The sequence below is a fragment of the Delphinapterus leucas genome, chromosome 11, assembly GCF_059928025.1.
Source record: "Delphinapterus leucas isolate spDelLeu-1000000601 "Yukka" chromosome 11, BTC_Dleu_Yukka2, whole genome shotgun sequence".
NCBI classification, from domain to species: domain Eukaryota; kingdom Metazoa; phylum Chordata; class Mammalia; order Artiodactyla; family Monodontidae; genus Delphinapterus; species Delphinapterus leucas.
The window spans coordinates 22,206,699-22,227,165 of record NC_143139.1 but is presented as its reverse complement, the minus strand read 5'-3'; the positions used below and the strand labels follow the sequence as shown (position 1 = coordinate 22,227,165).

Sequence of the window (20,467 nt, the reverse complement as noted above, 5' to 3'; positions counted from 1 at the left end):
AAGAAAGTGTATTCTGTTGTTTTTGGATGGAATGTCTTATAAATATGTATTAAGTCCATCTTGTTTAATGTATCATTTAAAGCTTGTGTTTCCTTATTTATTTTCATTTTGGATGATCTGTCCATTGGTGAAAGTGGGGTGTTAAATTCCCCTGCTATTATTTTGTTACTATTGATTTCCCCTTTATGGCTGTTAGTATTTGCCTGATGTATTGAGGTGCTCCTATGTTGGGTGCATAAATATTTACAATTGTTATATCTTCTTCTTGGATTGATCCCTTGATCATTATGTAGTATCCTTCTTTGTCTCTTGTAACATTCTTTATTTTAAAGCCTATTTTATCTGATATGAGTATTGCTACTCCAGCTTTCTTTTGATTTCCATTTGCATGGAATATCTTTTTCCATCCCCTCACTTTCAGTCTGTATGTGTCCCTAGGTCTGAAGTGGGTCTCTTGTAGACAGAATATATATGGGCCTTGTTTTTTATCCATTCTGCCAGTCTATATCTTTTGGCGGGAGCATTTAATGCATTTACATTTAAGGCAGTTATCAATATGTATGTTCCTATTACCATTTTCTTAATTGTTTTGGGTTTGTTACTGGAGGTCTTTTCCTTCTCTTGTGTTTCCTGCCTAGAGAAGTTCCTTTAGCCTTAGTTGTAAAGCTGGTTTGGTGGTGCTGAACTCTCTCAGCTTTTGCTTGTTTGTAAGGTTTTAATTTCTCCCTCAAATCTTAATGAGATCCTTGCTGGGTAGAGCAATCTTGGTTGTAGGTTCTTCCCTTTCATCACTTTAAATATGTCTTGCCAGTCCCTTCTGGCTGGCAGAGTTTCTGCTGAGAGATCAGCTGTTAACTTTATGGGGATTCCCTTGTATGTTATTTGTTGCTTTTCCCTTGCTGCGTTTAATTTTTTTTCTTTGTATTTAAATTTTGATAGTTTGATTAATATGTGTCTTGTCATGTTTCTTCTTGGATTTATCGTGTATGGGACTCTCTGTGCTTCCTGGATTTGACTGACTATTTCCTTTCCAATATTAGGGAAGTTTTCAACTATAATCTCTTCAAATATTTTCTCAGAACCTTTCTTTTTTCTCTTCTTCTTCTGGGACCCCTATAATTGGAATGTTGGTGCATTTAATGTTGTCCCAGAGGTCTCTGAGACTGTCCTCAGTTCTTTTCATTCTTTTTTCTTTATTCTGCCCTGCGCTAGTTATTTCCAGTATTTTATCTTCCAGGTCACTTATCCATTCTTCTGCCTTTGTTATTCTGCTATTGATTCCTTCTAGAGAATTTTTAATTTCATTTACTGTGTTGTTCATCATTGTTTGTTTGCTCTTTAGTTCTTCTAGTCCTTGTTAAATGTTTCTTGTATTTTCTCCATTCTATTTCCAAGATTTTGTGTCATCTTTACTCTCATTACTCTGAATTCTTTTTCAGGGCGACTGCCTATTTCTTCTTCATTTGTTTGGTCTGGTGGGTTTTTACCTTGCTCCTTCATCTGCTGTGTGTTTCTCTGTCTTCTCATTTTTCTTAACTTACTGTGTTTGGGGTCTCCTTTTTGCAGGCTACAGGTTCGTAGTTCTCATTGTTTTTGGTGTGTGCTCCCAGTGGCTAAGGTTCATTCAGTGTGTTGTGTAGGCTTCCTGGTGGAGGAAGTGCCTGTGTTCTGGTAGATGAGGCTGGATCTTGTCTTTCTAGTGGGCAGGTCCACATCCAGTGGTGTGTTTTGGGGTGTCTGTGACCTTATTATGATTTTAGGCAGCCTTTCTGCTAATAGGTGTGGTTGTGTTCCTGTCTTCCTAGTTGTTTGGCATAGGGTGTCCAGCATTGTAGCTTGCTGGTTGTTGAGTGGACTTGGGTCTTGGCGTTGAGATGGAGATCTCTGGGATATTTTCGCCATTTGATATTACATGGAACTGGGACATCTCTGGTGGACCAATGTCCTGAACTTGGCTCTCCCACCTCAGAGGCACAGGCCTGACACTGAGCTGGAGCACCAAGACCCTGTCAGCCACACGGCTCAGAAGAAAAGCGAGAAAGAAAGAAAGAAAAAACTAAAATAAAAAGAAAGAAAGTTATTGAACTAAAAAATAAAAAAAATTTTTAAATATAAAAAGTAATAAAAAAAAGAAAAAAGAAAGAATGAAAGAAGAGAGCAACCAAACCAGAAAACAAATCCACCAATTATAACAAGTGCTAAAAACTATATTAAAAAAACAAAAATACGGACAGACAGAACCCTAGGACAAATGGTGAAAGGAAAGCTTCACAGAGAAAATCACACAAAGAAGCATACACATACACACTCATAAAAAAAGAAAAAGGAAAAAAATATATATGTATGTATATAAAAAAAAAAAGAGAGCAACCAAATCAATAAACTAATCTACCAGTGATCATAAACTCTAAATACTAAACTAAGATAAACATAAAACCAGAAACCAGTCAGTTGCGTACAGCAAACCCCAAGTCTACAGTTGCTCCCAAAGTTCACTGCCTCTATTTTGGGATGATTCGTTGTCTATTCAGGTATTCCACAGATGCAGGGTACATCAAGTTGATTGTGGAGATTTAATCCACTGCTCCTGGGGCTGCTGGGAGAGATTTCCCTTTCTCTTCTTTGTTCTCACAGCTCCAGGGGCTCAGCTTTGGATTTGGCCCCGCCTCTGCGTGTAGGTCACCTGAGTGCGTCTGTTCCCGTCCAGACAGGACGGGGTTAAAGGAGCAGCTGATTAAGGGGCTCTGGCTCACTCAGGCCGGGGGGAGGGAGGGGCACGGAGTGCGGGGCGGGCCTGCGGCGGCAGAGGCCGGCATAACGTTGCACCAGCCTGAGGCGCGCCGTGCGTTCTCCCGGGGAAGTTGTCCCTGGATCCCGGGACCCTGGCAGTGGCGGGCTGCACAGGCTCCCGGAAGAGAGGTGTGGAGAGTGACCTGTGCTTGCACACAGGCTTTTTGGTGGCGGCAGCAGCAGCCTTAGCGTCTCATGCCTGTCTCTGGGGTCCGCGCTGATAGCCGAAGCTCACGGCCATCTCTGGAGTTCCTTTAAGCAGCGCTCTTAATCACCTCTCCTTGCGCACCAGGAAACAAAGAGGGAAGAAGAAGTCTCTTGCCTCTTCTGCAGGTCCAGACTTTTCCCCGGACTGCCTCCCGGCTAGCCGTGGCGCACTAACCCCCTGCAGGCTGTGTTCACGCCGCCAACCCCAGTCCTCTCCCTGTGCTCCGACCGAAGCCCGAGCCTCAGCTCCCAGCCCCTGCCCGCCCCGGCGGGTGAGGAGACAAACCTCTCGGGCTGGTGAGTGCTGGTCGGCACCGATCCTCTGTGCGGGAATCTCTCCGCTTTGCCCTCCGCACCCCTGTTGCTGCGCTCTCCTCCGCGGCTCCGAAGCTCCCCCCCTCTGCCACCCTCAGTCTCTGACCGCGAAGGGGCTTCTAGTGTGTGGAAACCTTTCCTCCTTCTCAGCTCCCTCCCACTGGTGCAGGTCCCCTCCCTATCCTTTTGTCTCTGTTTATTCTTTTTTCTTTTGCCCTACCCAGGTACGTGGGGAGTTTCTTGCCTTTTGGGAGGTCTGAGGACTTCTGCCAGCGTTCAGTAGGTGTTCTGTAGGAGTTGTTCCACGTGTAGATGTATTTCTGATGTATTTGTGGGGAGGAAGGTGATCTCCGCGTCTCACTCCTCCGCCATCTTGAAGGTCTCTCCCAAGTCTGTTGTTCTTTACTCATATTTTGAGTTTTCATTTTTATTTATTTAAACATATTAAATATAGTTATTTTATATTCTGTGTCTAATCATTCCCACATCAGAAGCCTTTGGGGATCTTCTTCCCCTGTTGTTTCTGCTGTCTCTTTTTCATGGTGCCTAGCTTCCTCGTGCGTTGTGATATTCAGCTGTGAGTTACTCCTTTTCCTTGGATCTTTCTGTATGGGAATTTTTGAGTCCTGGATTTTACTCTTTTCTGCCAACCATTTAGGAGACAATATCACCACTTTGAATAAAATTGTCATCTTAAATTTTGTTTTGTTTTGTTTTGTTTTTATCACAGCGACAAATTATAAATCACAATTCAGGCTATAAGTCCCTGTGAAAGTCAGACTGTTAATTTCTGTCAGAGAGGGCTCTTACTTGGTTAGAAGATCTGAATATTTCTTACTTTCTTCCTATTTTTATCCATCACTTTGTTTCTATTGCGAGAGTCATTTAGGGCGTGTAATCTGCCATACTGCTGGAAATGGAATAATCTTATAAAATTCCAAGTTGAATGCAATTTATTTTGGCACCAGAATTTCTTTTCTTTTTTTTTTTAATAACTATTTTATTTTTATTTTTGGCTGCGTTGGGTCTTCGTTGCTGCGTGCGGGCTTTCTCTAGTTGCAGCGAGCGGGGGCTACTCTTCGTTGTGGTGCGTGGGTTTCTCATTGCAGTGGCTTCTCTTGTTGTGGAGCACGGGCTCTAGGTGCACAGGCTTCAGTAGTTGTGGCGCGTGGGCTCAGTAGTTGTGGCGCACGGGCTTAGTTGCTCTGCGGCATGTGGGGTCTTCCCGGACCAGGGCTCGAACCCGTGTCCCCTGCATTGGCAGGCGGATTCTTAACCACTGCGCCACCAGGGAAGCCCCCAGAATTTCTTTTTTGACACAAAATGCCAGTGACTACAAAGCCACGCAATTTGGATCAAGCTTAGCAGAAAGAGCAAATGAGAATTATTACAATGTAAATGGGGCCGTAGTTCTAGTTTTTGTAACATCCATGGCACATAGTACCTGACACTTGCCAACTTTCAGAATTTACTGTACTCAAGACCTGTATTATTGACTTGAAAAAGTAAAATGTACGTTTTAAAAGAGACTTGGATGGAATCCCTCCTAGTAATTTAATATTAATAAACAAATTATACTATTTTACGTGCAAGATCCACACTGGGAGTGGTTCATACTTGATACTGGGTCTGAAAGTGTGAATTCCCACGGATGGATATAGCCAGGTGTGTTGTGATGACACCCAGGAAAGCATTCCTCCTTGCCTTCTCTTTTTTCTTTTGACTTTCTCAGTTGCCCTGAGGTCAGAAACAGGTATTGCTTTCTGAGAACAATTCTGAAAAATAGTTCACTTTGGAAATTTACATGAACAGACTACTCTTAATGCCAATAGCAAGTTGGTAAACACCATGTTCCTAGAAAAAGGCAAATGGCTGTATCCCTGTTTCTACCTCTACAGGACACAGCGAAACCTGCTGTTGTCTTAAGAGTTCCTCAACCAGATAACAAAAGGAAGGAAACTCCATACTCAGCTACTGCTTCCTGTAGCCCACAGAGACCCAAGATTTCTTTCAGCTTAAAAATGCTGTCATTTCTTTGATTTACTGCAGACTATACATAGAAACTTCCACTATCTCTCGGAAAGCAGTTAGCTGAATGTGGCTCTCACTGTAGGGAGAGTGAGTGGCCAGAGATGAGACCACCCCTGTTCCTCCAAGTCCTGTTCAAGTAGGCAATCTAGAAAGCTGGTCTCAAAGAGACAGGTAAGCAGTTAGGAATCCCTGAGTCAAAGATTTCACAAAACAGCAGCTTATTCCATAATTTAAAAAAATATTTATTGTGTGTCCACTGTGGTCTCTGGCATTGTTATAAGTGCTAGAGATACAACAGGGAGCAAAACAACCCCATTCCTACAGTGCACAGTCCTTGAATGGAGGGCAGATGAGACAAGGGACGATTCCATTACCAAAGTTTAATGAGGACCGGGATACCGGTGGTAGAAGCTGCTACCTAACCACCTCTGTGTTCACTCTTATGGGTCCGCATGGACCTTTTCAGTCAAAATTGTACTACGTCACAACGCAGCATATAAAATGGTATCTAGAAACTATGTCCCTATAAAAGAGACATGGAGGGTGGGGTGGGAAAGGGAGCAATGAATAATGAAGAAAATATAATAATTATTTGACCTTTTTTTAACCTTTCAGAGAAGGTTAAACTTTCAAATATATTATATCAAGAAAGGCTGTTTAATAAACAAAACATTGGAACATTTGCCTGGCATGTGTAATTCTTAGACAAGAGTGGGAAAAGGAAGTGAAGAAAATTTTTAGTTTAGAACTAAAAAATCAAATTTTAGTATTTTTCTATGTGTACAAAAATAGCTTTATTTTAAAAATTAAATCCCTATGTAAAGCAATTTTTTAGGGCAGTGAAAATACTCTGTATGACATTATAATAATGGATGCATGTCATTATACATTTCTCCAAACCCATAGAATATACAACACCAAGAGTGACCCGTAACGTAAACCATGGACTTGGGGTGATTATGATGTGTCAATGTTGGTTCATCAGTGTAACAAATGTACCCCTTTTGTTGATAACGGGGGAGGCCGTGAATCTGTGCCGGCAGGGAGTATATGGGAAATCGCAGTACCTTCCACTCAATTTTGCTGTGGACCTAAAACTGCTCTTAAGAAAAAGTTTTGTTTGAAAAAAATATTTTGCATCTTGGTTGGGAGCTCTGAGCACAGCCCCTTATAACGCAGCCACATAAGTGAATCAGATATTACAGAATAAAAAGCCCATTAACACACAGGCTCTTAAATGAACAGGAATGGCTCTAGCACTAGTATGTGTTAAAGTTTTCTCAGGAATAATAGATAAAGCTTAGCACTCCCATTGGGGCATTAAGACCATTTTCTCTCCTTTTTCAGATATCAAACCTGAGAGCTGGCGTACTCACCAGCGCCCCCTTCCGTATGCGCCTTCTAATTTGTTCGTTGCTACTTGTTAGCACCTGGCTTCTCCCTGTTCTCTCTGCTTGAGCTCTGGGCACAAAAGTGAAGTTGATAGTTAAGTTTTTTTGTTTTTTTTTTAACATCTTTATTGGAGTATAACGGCTTTACAATGGTGTGTTAGTTTCTGCTGCATAACAAAGTGAATCAGCTATATGTAAAGATACATCCCCATATCCCCTCCCTCTGGCCTCTCCCTCCCACCCTCCCTATCCCACCCCTGTAGATGGTCACAAAGCACCGAGCTCATCTCCCTGTCTCCATGGTGACTGTTGCAAGATATAAGTGACCCTTCCTGTATCGTTTTGCAGTGAAAGCCTGACTCCAGGTCTCCGAGCTGTCCTCCGCATCTTGCCTGGAGAAGCCAAAACAGCCGTATTTCCCCTTGGGCCCCGGCCATCTGGCCCACTCCCCATGCACTGTTTTCTCTAGGTCAGGAGACTGGGGCAACCACCCTTCGCCCTGAGGGGGAGCAGGTGAAGGGAGTGTTGGAGTGGAAAAGCCTAGTGTTAAATAGGGAATATCGTGGACACCATGCTTACCAGGATAGCCTGGTGTGATGAGAAATCTCTATTTTTTTCATATCTTCAACAATATTCTTCTGATCGGTATGCCTTTCTCATCACTAGTCCTATCTGAAATTTTTACACTATTCTCTCTTCATGAGAAAAAAAATCTGTATTTAGTTTAAAAACATTACATTATTGAGAAGGCAAATTTCAAGTACTTGACCCTTCGCTGCACATTGTCACAAAGAGTTGTTTTAACAAATGAGACATAAAAGGATGTTTTCAAGAGTCCCAGGAGAGGGTGGGAGGGAGGCTCAAGAGGGAGGGATTACGGGGATGTATGTATACGTATGGCTGATTCACTTTGTTGTACAGCAGAAACTAACACAATACTGTAAAGGAATTTTACTCCAGTAAAGAGATATATATATATATATAAAGAGTCCCAGGAAAATGCAATGTTATTTCTTAGGATATAGACTTTAGATGGGGTGCTGCATGGGAGCCCTGGATGCTGGTGATAGTCTTGGTGGAAGTGAGTTAGGCATCAAGTGAAAGGAGAGCTATAACATAAAAGAGATAACTCGGCTCACCTCGCATTTGCTCAGGGCAAAATTAGCACAGGCCACTGAGTATACATCCGCCCAGAGGTACTTTTTCTATTTACCACCAGGGACCCTAGCTGACTACAATCAGGTGATTGCATTTTTTTTCTTTTTTAACATCTTTACTGGAGTAAAACTGCTTTACGATGGTGTGTTAGTTTCTGCTGTGTAACAAAGTGAATCAGCTATACGTATATCCCCATATCCCCTCCCTCTTGTGTCTCCCACCCAACCTCCCTATCCCAGCCCTCTAGGTGGTCACAAAGAGAGGTGATTGCATTTTGAACTCTCCTTATGGAGCAGGAAAATCAGCTGACTTTCAATACTAACTTGGGGACTTCGGTTTTGCATATATTGGGTTGGCCAAAAAGTTCGTTCGGGATTTTCGGAAGCTGTTACGAGAAACCTGAGCCGACTTTTTTGGCCAACGCGATACCTTTTCAATCAGGTGCAACTTCATGCTTTACATGGATCTTTAATGGTAGTTTAAGTCACTTGATTAGTTGATTAGATGGAGGTTTTTGTTGTTGTTGAGTCCATGAAAAGTTCACTTTTCACTAAGTTAAAAAAAAATTCATTCAAGTTTCCTTTTTCTTTTTCCTCTTTGGCTTCTAGTTAGTGAGTTTCAGTTTTTAAACTCACCTTCAGGCACATTTTATCCATTCATGTGAAATTCCAGGTAAGTGTGGCCTGCATGGGCATCAGACCTGACCCTTTTCTTTACCTCATACCCTACATCCAAATCCTGTCGGTTCTACTTTCAAAATATAGTATATTCCTAAATCAAGTATGTCTCAACATTACATCTTAGTCCAAAACACCATTAACTATTTCCTGGACCGCTGAAATAGAGTTGTAATTGGTTTCTTTACTTCCACTACCTTCTACCACCTTCCCACCCACCCAGCTGTCGGGTTGGGCCACTGAGTCTCCAGAGGTTTAAATGGCAACATTTTTTCAAGGAAATTGGCTTGGAGGTCCCGCCCCTCACGCGGTTTGTTTTTGCCTTATCTGGATGGTCATCCCTGGCTCATCCCTGAGAGGTGACGTATGAGAGACTAGATATTACTACATAAGTAAGAATAAGGAGCTGCTATGGAGTGTAGAGCACACAGAGAAGAATCATGAAAAGAATATTCTAGTTCATGTTGGACAGGAGGATTTTTTGCACGAATAAGTGACTCCTATCTTAACAGCTTCTGCTTCAAAATAAACAAGTTCCAGGACAAAAGTTTAATATAATTAGAGACTCCGAGGGGAGTAAGCAGAAGATCACGTAACTCATGAGGAATAAGGTCCAGGAATTTTCAAGCAAAGATAAACATGGGGCTATACACACAAAATAGGATGACCTCAGTGAATATGATAACATTTATTTTTATTTTTATTTTCTTAAAATTTTTGGCTGTGTTGGCTCTTCTTTGCTGTGTGCGGGCTTTCTCTATAGTTGCAGTGAGTGGGGGGCAACTCTTCGCTGTGGTGCGTGGGCTTCTCATTGTGGTGGCTTCTCTTGTTTAGGAGCACGGGCTCTAGGTGTGCGGGCTTCAGTAATTGTGGCACACGGGCTTAGTTGCTCTGCGGCATGTGAGATCTTCCCCGACCAGGGATCGAACCCATGTCCCCTGCATTGGCAGGCAGATTCTTAACCACTGTGGCACCAGGGAAGTCCTCTGAGTATGACAGCATTAAACACAGGGGCCAAGTTGAAAGGGACAATTTGTCTTTAATGAATTTTTTTTCCCCTAGATTTCTGTTTGTAAGCTTCAAGTACTGTTCCCTTCTCCACTCTATCTGAAGTATGACTATCTAATACAGATACAACTGCAGCAAAATGAATGCCAGTCAGCAAACTGAACCGTGCAAGAAGTCTGTTTTTCTACAGGCCTCTGCTCTACCAGCTGAGCTATAGAAGGGAGCACAGAAGTCTTCTTTTCTTTCTTTCTTTACTGGCCGCATCCTGTGGCATGTGCGATCTTAGTTCCTAGAACCAAGATCGAACCCGCATCTGCAGTGGAAGTGTGGAGTCTTAACCACTGGGCCACTGGGGAAGTGTGGAGTCTTAACCACTGGGCCACTGGGGAAGTCCCCAGAAGCCTGTTTTTCTATAACCTAATTTCTGTTTTGAGCATTCTTCCAATGCAGCAGAAATGAATCTCTGTCAATTCAGGGGTTTCCTCCCACACTTCCCAGAGTTGCATTGAATATCTGGAGGATGTTCAAGTGACAAGAGGTTGGGGGTGGGAGTACCAGGTTGAGTCTGACCTCTGGTCACCATTTGTCCATTCTGGCATCACTGCGACAGCCAACGCCAGGAACGTAAAAGACCTCCTGCCACTCCAGCTCCCACAGGGACCATACCCTCAGTATCTATCTGCTGGACTCACCTCACAGTCATTTCTCTGCTAGGTTATTCTTGCTCTTTCCCTTTGATCTGGGAATCCACAAACCTGTCTGGAGCTTTGGTAATGCCTCCTTCCCACCTGACACTTGAATGGGTGAGGGAGAAGGGGAGGGGGCAGGCCCATCCCAGGGCCATATTAGCATCTGTGTTATGACGGCTTCCTGCCCCAGGAGATCTTTGTGAGGCAGCCCTTCCTCTAAATTACCGAGTAGATTTCTACATCTTATTTACGCCCTGCGCATTTGCCATTGCCCTTGGGACCTGTAGTTTGGAGACTCAAAATCCAAAAGAAGCTCATTATTTTCTGTTTTCTGTTAACTTATTCTCCCTGAAGGTAATAGAATTCAAGTAACCTATCTGCTGTTTGGAAGATGGTAAGAATGAAGAAGTAGAGAAAATAATAGAGGAAAGCATTGGCAAGTACTTCAAAACTGTATCCTACCTCATAACTTTCTACTGATTAATTCCCTAACAGAGATCTGAAACACAGACTGGAATGGCATCTGAAACAGAATAAACCTCTTGATGAATGACTGAATGATGCATACATGCTCTCATATAATACATAGGAGCTCTTAAAAAATATTATATGCAACAAACAGAAATTACTTAGAATACAATTAGATTATATGGAGTCTATCTCTGCTATGATCTGGCTGTAGAACTTCATCAATCGCTTTACTTTCTGAGCATAGAGTTTCCCATTTGTAAAGTGGAGATAATAACCTCTACTTCACAATCTTTCTGTGGTAATTAAATCATGTTAAATAATCAAGGTGATTCATGACAACCATTCAGTAAATTCTTATTTGTTCATTCATTCATCTATCCACTCATATGTTCACCCTTTCTTTCATCAGTTATGCATGCCTTACTCCTGTATAGCAAGACTGTAGACACTGTTAATGAACCTTTTGTGATATTTACAAATAGGTCGTTGGATGGGTGTGACTGCCCTAGCCATTTATCTAGTCAGCTCTAGATGGAAGCCTTAAGTAAGATCAGTGAAGATAAGCCCTAGAGTCACTATTCTCATGGATCTGATGAACGACGCTCACGACTAGGGCCTCCCCATTGCCCTTACCGGCTTCTAGTGAACAAGTAGTTTAGAGCAGAAATAGTGACTTATGGACAACAGTACCTCCTCACCTCTTCTCTAAATAAATGTTATCAGTGATACTTTCCAGGCTTCACATAGAGAGTTGGCTGAGATAAAATCTTAGATCCAGAGCAGAGTTCATAACTGTCTTTCTCTTTTAAGTGAAGTATAATTTTTATATGGTAAAATGAACAGATCTTGTGTTCAATTCAATGAGTTTTTGACAATTCTATACACTCATTTAACTACCACCCAAAACAAGAACTTAACATTTTTATCACCTCCCTCCACAATACCCTCATACCCCTTTCCAGTCAATTGTCCTGCCAATATGGCAGAATTTTTATTGTGAAAGCCCCCAAATGTTCTTAGGGATGTCTTCTATTTTATTTAGCATTTGAATTCTGACACCTTTCATCTGCTGGAAGTAAACTAGTGAGAGCCAACGTTTGCTGCATCATCTCAATACCCATAACTATTCTAGGAGGTAGGAACTATTACTCCTTTCATTTTACAGATGAGAAAACTGAAGCTTAATGAGATAAAGTGAGTTTCCCAAAGGCCAAAAAGCTCTTAAGTGGCAGAGCTGGAATTTGAACTCAGATGGGCCTGATTCTAGAACTTAACTTTTATTTTCTTTTTTAAAAAGACACGTTTATTCAGCATCATGATCAGACTATTACATTTAGCAATCAACAGCCTGGGTACAAGAACAAAACAAACCCAAAAAACTACATTAAAACCCTTCGTTGGAACGCTTTACACTTTCCACAGAACAGAGACTGAAATAACGTGTTATACAATAATACAGTCCTTGAGTTTTTTATTGCCCATACACATGAGTGTTGTCTAAACCATATCTTCTCTGTAGCAGCTAGGCCCTGCCACCACTGTCCTTGGCTGAGCTCACAAATCTGTTATAACCTGTAGCTTCCCTGTCACTTCTCTGGCTCTCTTCTCCTGCTAAGCTTTGTTTCCTGGCAGTAATTAAAACCTTCTGCCACTGCCATAGCTATTGCTGCTGCTGCTGGAACAGCCATAGCCGCCTTGGTTTCGTGGTTTGGCAAAGTGTTGGCCTCCGCCACCATAGGGGCCAGATCTTCTGCCTCCAAAGTTTCCTCCATTCATGGGTCCAAAATTTGAAGATTGATTGTTGTAATTGCCAAAATCAATGCAGCTTCTGCCACCTCCAAAATTGCTTCCATCGTTACCAAATCCATTATAGCCATCCCGCTGCCACCATATCCCCCACCACCGTGGCTGCCACCAAAGGCATCTCGACCACTGAAGTTTCCTCCACGACCAAAGGTGTCATTCCCACCAAACCCACCTCCGCGACCACCACCAAAGTTTCCAGAACCACTTCGACCTCTTTGGCTGGATGAGGCACTAGCCATCTCTTGCTTAGATAGGGCTTTCCTTACTTCACAGTTGAGGCCATTCACAGTGTGGTATTTCTGAATGGCAGTCTTGTCTGTGGAGTCATGGTCATCAAAGGTTACGAAAGCAAAGCCTCTCTTTTTGCCACTGCCTCAGTCAGTCACGATTTCAATCACTTCAATTTTCCCATACTGTTCAAAACAATCTCTTAGGTGATGTTCTTCAGTGTCTTCTTTAATGCCACCAACAAAAATCTTTTTCACAGTGAAGTGGGCACCGGGTCTCTGAGAATCTTCTCTCGAGACGGCCCTCTTTGGTTCCACCACTCTTCCATCCGCCTCGTGTGGCCTTGCATTCATGGCCGCATCCACCTCCTCCACAGTGGCATACGTGACAAACCGGAAGCCTCTGGAGCGCCTGGTGTTTGGATCCCTCGTTACCACACAGTCTGTGAGCGCTCCCCGCTGCTCACAATGGCTCCCCAGACTCTCTTTCAAAGCTCAAACCTCCGATGAAGAGCTTCCACAGCTGTTCAGGCTCTTTGGGAGACTTTGACTTAGACATGACCTCAGTCGTGGCGGGGTGGGGGGAGACTTTAACGATGCTTACTTGGTGGCGTCCACGGACAGAAAGGCTAGAACTTGACTTTTATTTTATTTTTTTAAATTAAATTTAATTAATTAATTAATTTTTTGTCTGCGTTGGGTCTTCGTTGCTGCACGCAGGCTTTCTCTAGTTGCAGTGAGCGGGGTCTTCTCTTTGTTGTGGTGCGCAGGCTTCTCATTGTGGTGGCTTCTCTTGTTGCGGAGCACGGGTTCTAGGCGGGTGGGCTTCAGTAGCTGCAGCATGCGGGCTCAGTAATTGTGGCACGCGGGCTCTAGGGCTGGCAGGCTTCAGTAGTTGTGGCGCATGGGCTCAGTAGTTGTGGCTCGTGGGCTCTAGAGCACAGGCTCAGTAGTTGCGGTGCACGGACCTAGTTGCTCTGCGGCATGAAGGATCTTCCCGGACCAGGGATCAAACCCGTGTCCCCTGCACTGGCAGGCGGATTCTTAACCACTGCACCACCAGGGAAGTCCCTAGAACTTGACTTTTAAATCACTATGCTAAAGAGCAGGTGCATCCTGAGGTTTGGCTAATGATTGCAATTTTCCCATGTCTGGATTTTGTGCATCTGCTATTATGACAAAAGGAGAAAAAATAAGTTGGTTGACTTAATACCATCATACAGTGTAACTTCCATTTCCTTTATAATATCCTCACAAGGCTTGTTACCCTTTCATTAATTTGTGCCTGCAAGATTTTTACCAGATGACTGTTAAGAACCGTGATGGAGATCATGATAATGTTGAGAATTACGAAAGCAAACACCTCAGAGCACTTACTACGTCTCAGGAGCTGTGTGAAGCACAGCACCTGAATTTCTTTATTTAGTTCTCATGAGCACTTTCAGGTAGAATCTGTCATTAACATTTTTACAGACTAAAATTTTGAGACTTTGAGAGCCTGAGTGACTTGCCAGGTGCTGCCCAGTTAAAAAGTTGGTAGAGCTGATTTTCAGCCACTGCCGTATACAGCCTCTTAATCCTCTATTTACATCCTCAGTCCTGTTAATAAAGAATGATCTTTGTTCCTGCCCCAACAAGATTTCACCAGGATAAATATGTGAACGTGAACTCTGCCAGCTGGCACTCTTTTAGATAAGATCTTATTCGTCCTCAACACTTAAATCCACCTGGTCTTCAAAAACTTGGAAAACAGCCAGGCTGGGCCTTGGCCAAGTTGTGAAGTAGAGGAAGTTTGTCTCGGGCATTTTATACTCCTCTGCACTCTGCCATACCCTCTAGGTATCCTGTCAACCAAAGACTCCTCGAATTTTCCATTCCTGGAGCCCAAATCTTGCCAGAAGGACTGAGCTCTTCAGCCTCTGCCCGTTTACTTGTTGAGACTCCCTGACTCCCCTCCCACTCCCACCTGCCCCAGCTTGTTGATTTCCCATCTGTATCTGAGTCAGTTTCCCGCTAGCTTCACCATCCAAGCCTGTGCTAATGTCCTCATGGAGGGAGGTTAGCAGGAGGCCCTCCAGACACCCACGGCTTTCTAGAGGTAGGACCCCTGTTTATTTTGGCAACCAGAGTTCTGTGTCGTCCAGGACTGATAGGAAAGGAAGAGAGGGCAGCCTTAGTGATAACAACAGCTAATCATATAGTATTTAATCTGTGCCCTGTACTGCTCTCAGTACTTTATACGTATTAATTTATTAAATCCTTACAACAGTCCTATGAGGTATGTTAGTCAAGCCTGCAGCAAGAAATAGGAGGTACGCAGAGATGGAATTCTGAAGAGAATTCAAAGAAGGTACTATTTGCAGATGTGTAGGGAGATTTAAGGGAATCAATCAGGAATATGGAGGCTCACAGGAGACTAGCCATAGCAGGAAGCTGTTCTTACTCCTAGACCAAAATGGCAGGTGAGAAAATGGTGTAGTTAGAGCCTGATGAAGAGCCATTCGAGGAAGAGCTGCTCTAAGGGGCCGATGGCAGTCATGGAGGGATGAGGCCAGAGCCCCAGTGGTGTGGGGTTGGGAGAAGCAGGGGAAGTGAACGTCTTGGGGGTTGGTGAGGTGTTGGGGAAACTAGGGCTCTTCCTCCTTCTGATTTCCTATTGGCTGAAACAACTAGAAGCCTGAGGTCAGGGGCATCTGGGTGATACAGGCTTGACGTACCAGTCACCATGGAGCTCAGTACAGGGCACAAGGACAGAGAAAAACAAGTCCATGAAGAAAGTGAAGCGCAGAGAGGTTGAACAGTGTGCCCAAAGTCGCAGAATTAGGAAGTGGAGGCACTAGATTCTGAACTGAGGCTGTCATGTCTGCTGTAGCATTGAGGAGTTTTCCCACACTTAACATAGCATCTTATGGGTTCCAAAAATGCTCTCGGGCTCCATTCATCTGTTTAAAATGTCCTTGTACACGGTAGACCCCGAGCAGAAATTACTTCATGACAGGTTTGGGTGACACTGGTAGGCCTTGGCCAATTCAGCGGGTTAATGATAGCTAACGTGGTCAAGTTTATGAAACAGAAAGATCATGAAATATTTAGTAAGTTTGCTGGAAAACTGCTGAGAAGTTGGGGAGAATCATTTTGCCTCAGCTGAGGAGAAACTGAGACTTGTGGTTTCTGGGTGAGAGAAGTCAGTATGTACTCAATGTGAACAACTTATGCAAAAAAAAAAAAAACCAAAAAACTACCCACCTGGGTTGAACCTGCTGGTGGCAGAACAACTGGTAGAAAATACATGCATCGCGTGGAGACATTTCCTGTGAAAGGAGGTACAGAAAAGCACTGTTTTGTGAAAAAGAGAATTCAAGAGAAATGAAATGATTAGAATAAGTCCTTTTTAGATTAAAGCAGTGAAGCTCTAATGATAGCCTTTTAGTGTTTATTTTTTATTTTATTTTATTTTATTTTTTGCGTTACGCGGGCCTCTCACTGTTGTGGCCTCTCCCGTTGCGGAGCACAGGCTCCGGACGCGCAGGCTCAGTGGCCATGGCTCACGGGCCCAGCCGTTCCGCGGCACGTGGGATCTTCCCGGACCGGGGCACGAACCCGTGTCCCCTGAATCGGCAGGCGGACTCCCAACCACTGTGCCACCAGGGAAGCCCTAGTGTTTATTTTATTTCTAATTAAGTTTTTGTTTTCTCCTTGGTAAAATTCGGCAGCAAGCTGAAGTGCACCTTTAATGGAGCCAGACAATGGTTTCTATGAAGAAAAAGGATGAAGCTGGGAAAGAGGGAAGAGGCCCAGGATGATGCATTTAGAGGCACAAAAGTGTAAGAAAAATACTGGCTTTTCTTATGTAATTTAGCAACAAAGTTGTGTAGCGTGTAATGGGGTACTATGGCTTGGCATTATCGCTATAATTTGAGAAAGAAAAGCAGTCTTTACAGACCCAACAGTTCTATGATAGAACTCTGTGAAAAGTAAATCAAATGTACTCAGCTTATAACCAAACCAAATGTTATAGACCCAGAGAATACTCTTTCCTACTAGACATTTTTCTCTCCTACTAGTTGTTCAAAAATTGTTCTTGCAAAATTCTATTAAGCTATTTGAAATGTGGAAGTTGGGCTTTAGGTAAGCAATCTTTATTTATCATAAAGATGGAATATAATTGCCTTCATTGTTATTCTTTCTAGAATTTAGCTATTTCTAAAAGCGGATTATTAATAATATTTATTATACAGCTGGTTTGTTTCAAGCCATAAATACTAGACACATATATAAGTAGTCAAATAGACATGAAAAAGGCACTCCCCATCTTTCTTTCCTCTGGACTCTAGGTTTCTTAGGATGCTGTGGCATGGGGCATGGGGCCCTAGGGGTCATAAAAACTTGTGAGAGGGGACTCCATCTGAACAATGATTTCAGGAAAGGATAGTCAAAAAGATAGTCTAATGTGTATGCATCCAACCCTTCAAAGGGCTGGGAACTTATACCCCCGCATTTGAAAGTAAAAACTAAAGCAGCATCCAAATTATAAAATAGAAGATAGGGTTGGGTAATGTCCTTAAGAATCCTAGAAATGGTTCACATTTAAAATACTGCTTAGACCCAAGGATATTTGTTTATAACTGATACATACAGCAAGTGGCCATGATTCTGGTTTGTAACCGGTGTGATCTACATTGTTTTCCAACCAGACTTATCTGTGATTTGTCTAATGGACTGGAGAAATATATAAGGTATGCTGTGCATCTACTTTACTATCATAGTTTAGGAGGTAGAGAAAGGAACATCTGTCTGTTGAGCTATGACAATATATCATCATTGTCAACCTGTTAACTGTCCTCGACTTACAGCAGAACAGCGGAAAGGCAAAGTTATCCTTAATGGTGGTATAACAGCTAATCTATAGGCTGTAATTTACAATAGCATAGGACTTGTGTATCTGCTAGTAAGGCGGGCAAGCCTAAGGCATGTCCACCCTTTCCGTTCACCCAGGCACCCTTCACTGGGATCTGGGAATGATCCTTGGGAACGACATGTCCCCAGGCCCCAGCCCATCCTTAACAGATAGCTGTCTTCCCAGCCCTGCAGTCCCCAATCCTTCCTGCACTCTCCTTGCTCTAACTGCCTGGGCCCTCCCTGCCCTAAATAACCAATGTCTCTAAGGAGATGACACCCAGCATAGGGGATGGATGTTTCCAATTGTAAGAGACACACCTAAGGGAGAAATTTTAAAGTAGGGACATTTTAGATTAGATAAAAGACACTAATACTAGAAAATCAACATTTGCATTTCTCAGTTCAGTGCTAATTTTTCATTTATCTCTGCATGTCATGAGTCCGACAAAGGCAAATTCAATGAAGTCAGTGTGATGAGAAACTGACATATTTAGCAGAGAATAAAATATAAGTGGTTTCAGGACTGTCTTGGTATTGAATCCTATCTAATAAGAATATTGTAATTATATTGTGAAAATCATTGTATTTTGCTTTTTCTAGTCATTTTCTTATTGCTCCTTACTCTCCCTTTCATCTCTATAAACCCCTCAAAAAATAAGTTACTTTTGTTGAATCTTTACTATTTGCCAGAAGCTGTGTAAGTTCTTTACATGTGTTAACATATTTCATCCTCACAACAACCACGTGTTAATATCTCCCAGTTTACAGATGACAAAAACAAGAGTCAGAGAGGTTAATGTTCCCAAGGACACACAACTAGTAAGAAGAGAACAGGATTTTTTTTTAATTTAATTTTTGTTTTATATTGGGGTATGGTTGATTTATGGTGTTGTGTTAGTTTCAGGTGTACAGCAAAGTGATTCAGTTATACATATACATATATCCATTCTTTTACGTATTCTTTTCCCATGTAGGTTATTACGGAATATTGAGTAGAGTTCCCTGTAGGGAACTGTAGGTCAGTTCCCTGACTTACATAGTAGGTCCTTGTTGATTATCTACTATAAAATATGGTAGTGTGTATATGTTCATCCCAAACTCCTAATTTATCCCTCTGTCCCGCAACTTTCTGCCCCCTTTGGTAACCATAAGTTTGTTTTCTATGTCTGTGAGTCTGTTTCTGAGAACAGAATTTAGATCGCAGAGGGTCAGTTTCCAGTGTCTAAGCACTCAGCCACTAAGCTGAAGTGTCTCTGCATACTCTGGTGGTTTACACTATAGAAATGGTTTGACTACTTCTCATCTTTCCTCTTTATGTATGGTGACTTACAAATGTAACTAATGGCCTAACAGTCCGTACATGTGTCCTCTTCACTTTCCTGCTCTGTGTCCTGACTCCTGTCTGTGTCCCTTATGTTCTCTCTGAGGTCACACCATCTGATTCCACAGTATTCTGAGCATAGTATGAGGGGAAGCTCAGCAAGTTGGTGAGTGCACTGCTGATCACCCCACTCTCCAGATATTTGAACTTGTAGGAAATCTCATGTCAACCAGAGATACAGCGAAAAAGAAAGATCGGGTGTCCTGGATTCGAGCATTCTCTATAGATATTGGAAAAGGGGCTAGCCCTATAAGTTCCCAGCCCTCTTTAGATTGGCTGTAAAGTTGCAGCTTTCAAAGTTCTTGACCACAACTTACCATTAGAAATACATTTCTGTTGCAACTCAAAACACACATATTTACATACAAAGAACTGAAACAAAATATCATAAGACAACACTTACCTTTGCTATGTGATATGTGTCCTGAATGTTTCTATTCTATTCTATTTTTTTTTAAAGATGCTGGTTCAGATCCAGTAAATTGATTTCACAACCCATTAATGGGCCGTGACTGGTAGATTAAAACACACCACAATAAAGAATTATTTCTAACTCAACATACAATGAATTTTCACTAATAATAGATTCAGACCAAAATATGGTTCATGCCTTGATTATCTGTGAAAAATTATGCAAATTATTTGTGTTTTCCTATGTTCCATATGCTTACTAGAGGTCAAAATGCCAGTAAGGGGGAGCATCATGTGAGAAAGATTTTAAGATTAGACTTATCTTTAAAATGCAAGGCAATCTTGAGGAAAAAGAACAAAGCTGGAGGTATCTCATGCCCTGACTTCAGACTATACTACAAAGTTACAGTAATCAAAACAGTATGATACTGGCACAAAAACAGACACATAGATCAATGGAACAGAATAGAGAGCCCAGAAATAAACCCCTGCACCTATGATCAAAAGGAGGCAAGAATATACAATGGAGAAAAGACAGGCTCTCCTATAAGTGGTGCTGGGAAAACCGGACAGCTACATGTAAAAGAATAAAATTAGAACAATTTTTTAACACCATATATAAAAACAAACTCAAAATGGATTAAAGACCTAAGTGTAAGGCTGGAAACCATAAGACTCCTAGAAGAAAACACAGGCAGAACGTTCTTTGACATAAAGCATAGCAACATTTTTTAGATCTGTCTCCTAAGGCAAAAGAAAGAAAAGCAAAAATAAACGAGTGGGACATAATTAAACTTAAAAGCTTTTGCACAGCAAAGGAATCCACCAACAATATGAAAAGACAATCTATGGAATGGGAGAGAGTGTTTGCAAAGGATATGACCAATAAGGGGTTAATATCCAAAATCTATAAACAGCGCATACAACTCAATATCAAAAAACCAAACAACCTAATTAAAAAATGGGCAGAAAACCTGAATAGACAAGTTTTTCCAAAGAAGACATA

At 42.2% G+C, this 20,467-nt stretch overlaps 1 protein-coding gene and 1 pseudogene across 1 annotated transcript in view; one reads left to right on the top strand and one right to left on the bottom strand.

Annotated features, from left to right (window-relative positions):
- Positions 1 to 11,142: 11,142 nt before the first annotated feature.
- LOC111176531 (heterogeneous nuclear ribonucleoprotein A1-like) lies at positions 11,143 to 13,329 on the bottom strand (annotated as a pseudogene).
- Positions 13,330 to 16,515: 3,186 nt separating this feature from the next.
- ITPR2 (inositol 1,4,5-trisphosphate receptor type 2) overlaps positions 16,516 to 20,467 on the top strand; it is a 562,910-nt gene continuing 558,958 nt past the window's right edge. Inside the window, exon 1 of the mRNA XM_089919972.1 lies at positions 16,516 to 16,594. Coding sequence (XP_089776098.1) covers positions 16,539 to 16,594 — 56 coding nt within the window. The 5' untranslated portion in view covers positions 16,516 to 16,538. The remainder of the gene's footprint in view (positions 16,595 to 20,467) is intronic.